Source organism: Furipterus horrens, unplaced genomic scaffold (assembly GCF_987537825.1).
Source record: "Furipterus horrens unplaced genomic scaffold, mFurHor1.1.pri manual_scaffold_17, whole genome shotgun sequence".
In the NCBI taxonomy this organism is placed as follows: Eukaryota; Metazoa; Chordata; class Mammalia; order Chiroptera; family Furipteridae; genus Furipterus; species Furipterus horrens.
In genome coordinates, this window is record NW_028327187.1 from 102485510 (window position 1) to 102491413 (window position 5904).

The 5904-nt window shown below is 44.9% G+C and overlaps 1 protein-coding gene across 1 annotated transcript; it reads left to right on the forward strand.

The window, feature by feature from the left end:
* The first annotated feature begins 237 nt into the window (after positions 1-237).
* On the forward strand, positions 238-1320 carry LOC149991710 (melanoma-associated antigen B18-like). The gene has a single exon (XM_090264148.1). The coding sequence runs from the start codon at positions 238-240 to the stop codon at positions 1318-1320; it is 1083 nt and encodes a 360-aa protein (XP_090120274.1).
* Positions 1321-5904: the final 4584 nt, after the last annotated feature.

Below are 5904 nucleotides of genomic sequence, written 5' to 3' on the forward strand. Positions count from 1 at the left end.
TCAGCTTAGGGACCAGCTAGCTCCTCTGCAGAGTCCTCAGGGGGCCGGCTGATGAGAACAAGAGCCCTGTGGGTTCCGGGAGAGCTGCCCCCAAGCCCTGCAGAGGCAGACTTGGTCAGAGCCAAGGTGAAAGGTCCCTGCTGAAGGGGTTACACACTTTCTCTTTGTCCCTCTTCCAGGTGCCCACGTTGCCGGCCCTCCTGCCACACTCTGCCCTGCTATTCCTGACCAGTCATCATGCGTGGGAGGCAGAACAGTATGTTCTGTGTCTGTGGGAACTGCCAGCAGTCCCGCAGTAGGTCTCAGAGCTTCTGGAACGCTCAGGCCGCTGCAGCAGCGGTCCAAGGGGCCACCTGTTACCCCTCTCCTCCTTTCCGTGGCAGGCCCCAGAGCTGCCCTGCTGCTGCGTCAGGTAGAATATCCCAGGGGTTTCCGGGAGCCCCGTCTGCTACCACTGCTTATGCACGTGTGCCACGCACAAGATCCCATGAAGCTGCCAAGAGCCAAGATAAGGAAAGACCAAGCGCCTCCCAGGCAGTGGCCAGCAGGGATGGTTCCTGCAGAACCCTTCTAGACCAGAAGGCAATTCTGCTGGTGCAGTTCATCCTGCATAAGTATTACATGAAGGAGCCCATAACAAAGGAAGACATGATGAAGCATGTCATCCAAAATCACCAGCAACACTTCCAAGAGATCCTCGGGAAAGCCTCTGAGTTCATGGTGCTGGCCCTCGGCATTGAGTTCAAGGAAGCCAAACTTGCCAGGCACTGCTACGTTCTTGTCAGCAAATTTCCCACCCCAGATGGGAGGCTGAGCGGTGAGATCATGCCCCAGAGGGAGCTCCTGATGACAATCCTCTGCGTGATCTTCATGAAGGGCAACCATGCCACCAAGGAGGAGATCTGGAAGATCCTGCATGTGATAGGCATCTCTGCTGGGAAGAAGCACTTCATTCATGGGGAGCCCAAGGAGTTCACCACTCAAGACCTGGTGCAGGAACGATACCTGGTGTACTACCTGGTGCCTGGCAGCAATCCTCCATGCTACGAGTTCATGTGGGGCCCAAGAGCCCACGCCGAGACCAGCAAGATGGAAGTGCTGGAATTCTTAGCCAAGCTGCTTAATACCCACCCCGTTGTCTTCCCGGTCTTGTATGAAGAGGCTTTGCAGGATGAGGAAGAGAGAGTCCAAAGCAAGGTTGCAGCTGTGGTTCACAATAGAGGCTTGGCCACTGTGCTCTTCAAGGCCCATTTCAACAGCTTCTCCCACATGCACTCAAATCTGCAGCACTTTTCTCCCTTTGTGATGGAAGTGGTTTAGGGGCTTGGGTGGTGCTGGAGGGAACACAGTGCATGTCCTATCTGGGTACCCATTCTGTATTAGTCACTTGTAGCTTTATCTTGTTGTGCTTGAAAGTTTTAAAATGCTGTTCTTCAGAAAATAGTTAAATTAGCTTTAGAATCTTAAGTATATGAAAGATATTGGTTACATATCTAATGCTATCTATGAGGGTTATGGGTAAGATGTTTGCTATTTTACTAAACAAATGAGGTAACCTTTCATCTTATTTAGTGATCTGGAACCAGAGAACATGGTTTTGGGAAAGCATTGCTTTAGATATGTAAAAAAAAAAAATTAGTGATAAAATCGTTGCGATCAAAAATTTTTTTAAAATAAAGAAAAAAATGGAGGAAGGTATAAAAGATGGTCAATTCTTTGTTCCCCTTATCATTACGTTCTGCTGTTCTGTAAAATAAAAGTTATGTACTTGCACTTGCTTCATTTACTCAAGTAAATAGAAGTTAAACCATAGTGAATTGCACAGTTTTTTTTTATTCCTCAACCATTAATTGAACCTCTGTTCTTGGGAAGGCTCCTTGGTAGTAGGGCGGGGGGTAAGAAGAAGACAGGCGCTGCCCCTAGAATGCCCGAGACTAGAACCAGCTTCCATAAAAGGAGGTGGTGAGATGCCCTTGCAGACAAAAGCACAAGAGAAAAGAAGCATGTGGAGGGACGAAGGGGAGGTCCAGATGAGAGCAGCCAGGTGTCAGTGTCCTGAGGCAGAGCAATTTGGGGCCCTGGGGAGCCTCAACTCCTTCAGGGGGAAGTCATTTTAAGTTAAGGTGGGCGGTGTGTCAGATGAGGGTGTGAGGGTGGTGAGCAAGGGCCAGACCCTTGGGGGTTGGGTCTCAGAGTTGAGAAGCTTAGCCTCCAATGGACAAGTGTTTTTAGCAGTTACTTTGGGTTCTTGGATAAACCAGGGAGAAATCTCCATCGGGGACAGGGATGGAAGGTGTATGGGCTTTTTTCCCAGTGCAGGTGAGCAGTTCCTGATAAACAAGGGTGATACTCCTTCAAGGTGGGAGGCCAAGAAGCTACTTTGCCTGCACCCTGGGCTCTGAGTGGGGAGAAACAGTGTGCTGTGTAAGAAGGGCACTTCAGCTAGGTTACCTGCAGTGAAATCAGCAAACTCTGAGGGCTTGATTTTGCTAGGGGTTAAATGAATGAAAATCAGGGTGATTTGGATCAAAGAGCAGCTGGGGAGGAGGAAAGGAGTTGGTTTTTGTCACACATTTTAGAAGCTCGGTGCTACATTCGATTGAGAGGATTCTTCAACACCCAAATGAAACAGTACATCCTCTAAGAGGAATGATATGCTAAGGTATTTTTTCTTGCTTAGCAGAATTTTCGGCTGACTGGTGTTCAGTGTCCTACAGCACTGCATGTTCTCAGGCATCTCCTGGATTAACACAACGACAAAACAAAACACCCCAAAATCTCAGCAGGATCGTTGGTCTTATCTGAAGTCAAACAATCACAGCAATAGATACCATTCTTACAGGCTCAATGCACAGCGTCACTGTGCCAGGTGCTTACATACAGTGCACACCTACCTGCAGTCCTAGAAGGGAGGGCGCATCAAACCCACTCTACTGATGGAGAATCTGAGGCTCACAGAGTTGGGTAGCCTGCCGATTTCACACAGCTAGTGAGTGCCAGCAGCCTGGCCTGAATCCCCGCAGAGCCCACGTGCTCCACGCCTCTTCACTGTTCCATGTTTCTAGGGCAGTAAGAAGGAAAAAAAAAAAACCTGTGGCTAAAGTGCAAAGAGCAGGCCTAAAGAAGGAAGGTGAAGTGAAGATCCAACACAATTTGGGGATCATCTGGGGGCCTCACTTACCTAGGGCCCTCCTGCCCCCACCGCAGGGTTCCCTGAGAGCTGACTCTGCCCTGGGCACAGCCCAGGTGTCCACTCCCAGCCCTTTCCTGCAAGACGGTGGCCTTCCCCTGGGTCTTGCCCAGTGTGCCTCCTGTGCAGACTGGCACCTGTCCTGCCAGCCAGCTCCTCTCTGCATCCTCCTCTGAAGGCTGCCTGTTTCCAGGGAACACAGTCCACAACCCCCGCCCTTCCCAATATACAGCATCCCTGCTCCCTGCAGATCCTGTCCACTGTGGGCCCCCTGATCCAGCAGCCCTTCTACATGATGACTCAATTCGGATGGTGAAGTTTATACACCTCTTCATCCCCCCTGGCTGTCCATACCACATTCTCATAGTGTTTTCAAATCTGCTGATGACTAGCATCTGATGTGACACAGAATCTACTGGTTCTTAGGATATAGCCCTGAAGTTAGAAAGGAGATTTTCAAAACCATCCTGATATTTTCAGTAGAATTTTAATGGACTGAATTATTGGTGGTTGGCCACTGGCCACATATACCAATAAATGAGTTTACTTTGTTGGTCACAACCAAAGCTTCCTCCATAAGGTGCAGATGAGAAAAGATCATGGAAAGCACTAAAAAACCAGGAGTCCTTGTCCTTGGTATCCTTGTAAGAAAAGAGAAAACCAACATTCTTCCATTGCCACTTGGCTCTCTCTATTCCCAGAGAGAAATTTTGGTTTTAGGTCATAGTGCAACTGGTTTTGTTGCCCCAAACTACTACCAATATGAATAAGTCAGAATTATTCTTCTTTACTATACTCTTCTAAAATTCACCCTTCTGCAGAAGTAGCCACAATTAAAACTTTACTAAATTTTTTAATTTGTCAATTACAATTGGTATTTAATATTGTTATATTAATTTCAGATGTACAGCATAGTAGTTAGACATTAATTTACAAAGTAATCCCCCAAACAATTCTAGTACCCATCTGGCACCACACACAGTTATTATAATATTATTTAGTGTATTTCCTATGTTGTACTTTATACCCCTGTCACTATCTTGTAACTAAAAGTTTTGTGTTATTTTAAAATTTATTCTGGACTTTTCTTACATAGATGTGTTATAAAAATACATTGTGAGTTTTTAATACACATGGATAATCATGTATATATTTTTCTCTCTTGCCTTTGTCACTTAATAAATTAAATGCAAGATCTTTTCATGAGAGCACATATGGACCCACCTCACTGAAGTAACTGCTCCCTAGAATTTTAACGTGTGTATGCACCATCTTCATTACATTAACCATTCTCTTGATGCACACATAAGTTGTTTTCCATTTGTTGCTGCATTTATTTTTTTTATTTTTATTTTATTTTTATTTTTATTTTTGGTTATTCAATTACAGTTGTCCTATTTTCCCCCCATTGCTCCCCCCTCCCAGCCCATCCCTTCTCCCACAATTGTATCCCTCCCCGTTGTTCATGTCCATGAGTCATTCATATACGTTCCTTGACTAGACCCTTCCCTTACTTATCCCCCTTCTCTCCCTCCCCCATCCCCCCTACTGACTACTATTCTAGTCTTTGCCTATTTAGTTCGTTTGTTTGTGTTGCTCTTTAGTTTCCTGTATTGGGTGATATCATATGGTATTTTGCTTTCTTTGCCTGGCTTATTTCACTAAGCATAATTCTCTCTAATTCCATCAATGTTGTCGCGAATGACAGGAGTTCCTTCTTTCTTTCTGCTACATAGTATTCCATTGTGTAGATGTACCATAGCTTTTTGATCCACTCATCCACAGACGGGCACTTAGGCTGTTCCCAGCACTTAGCTATTGTAAACAGGGCTGCTATGAACAAAGGAGTGCATAAGTTCTCTTGAATTAGGATTTCAGGATTTTTTGGGTATAATCCTAGCAGTGGAATCACTGGTTCAAATGGCAGTTCCATTTTTAGTTTTTTGAGGTAATTCCATACTGTTTTCCATAGTGGCTGCACCAGTCTGCATTCCCACCAACAGTACAGTAGGGTTCCCGTTTCTCCACATCCTCGCCAGTACTTGTTGCTTGTTGATTTGTTGATGATGGCCATTCTGACAGGTGTAAGGTGGTATCTCATTGTGGTTTTTATTTGCATCTCTCTGATGGCCAATGATGTTGAGCATTTTTTCATGTGTCTATGGACCCTCTGTATGTCCTCTTCGGAGAAGTGTTTGTTCAGGTCCTTTGCCCATTTTTTAATTGGGTTGTCTGTCTTCTTGGTGTTGAGTCGTATGAGTTCTTTATATATTTTGGAGATCAATCCCTTGTCTGAGATGTCATTGGCGAATATATTTTCTCATATGGTTGGTGTCCTTTTCATCTTGCTGATGTTTTCTTTAGCTGAGCAGAAACTTTTTAGTTTGATGTAGTCCCATTTGTTTATTCTTTCCTTTATTTCCCTTGCCTTAGGAGATATATCAGTGAAAATGTTGCTATGTGGGATATCTGAAATTTTCCTGCCTATTTTTTCCTCTAGGACTTTTATGGTATCACGGCTTACATTTAAGTCTTTGATCCATTTTGAGTTTATTCTGGTGTATGGTGTAAGTTGGTGGTCTAGTTTCATTTTTTTGCATGTCCCTGTCCAGTTCTCCCAACACCATTTGTTAAAGAGGCTCTTTTCACTCCATTTGATGTTCTTTCCCCCTTTGTCAAATATTAGTTGACCATATGAACCTGGGTTTATTTCT

What these genes read in the sequence shown, in the direction of transcription:
- LOC149991710 (XM_090264148.1), top strand. Translation starts at nt 238, where the DNA reads ATGCGTGGGAGGCAGAACAGTATGTTCTGTGTCTGTGGGAACTGCCAG.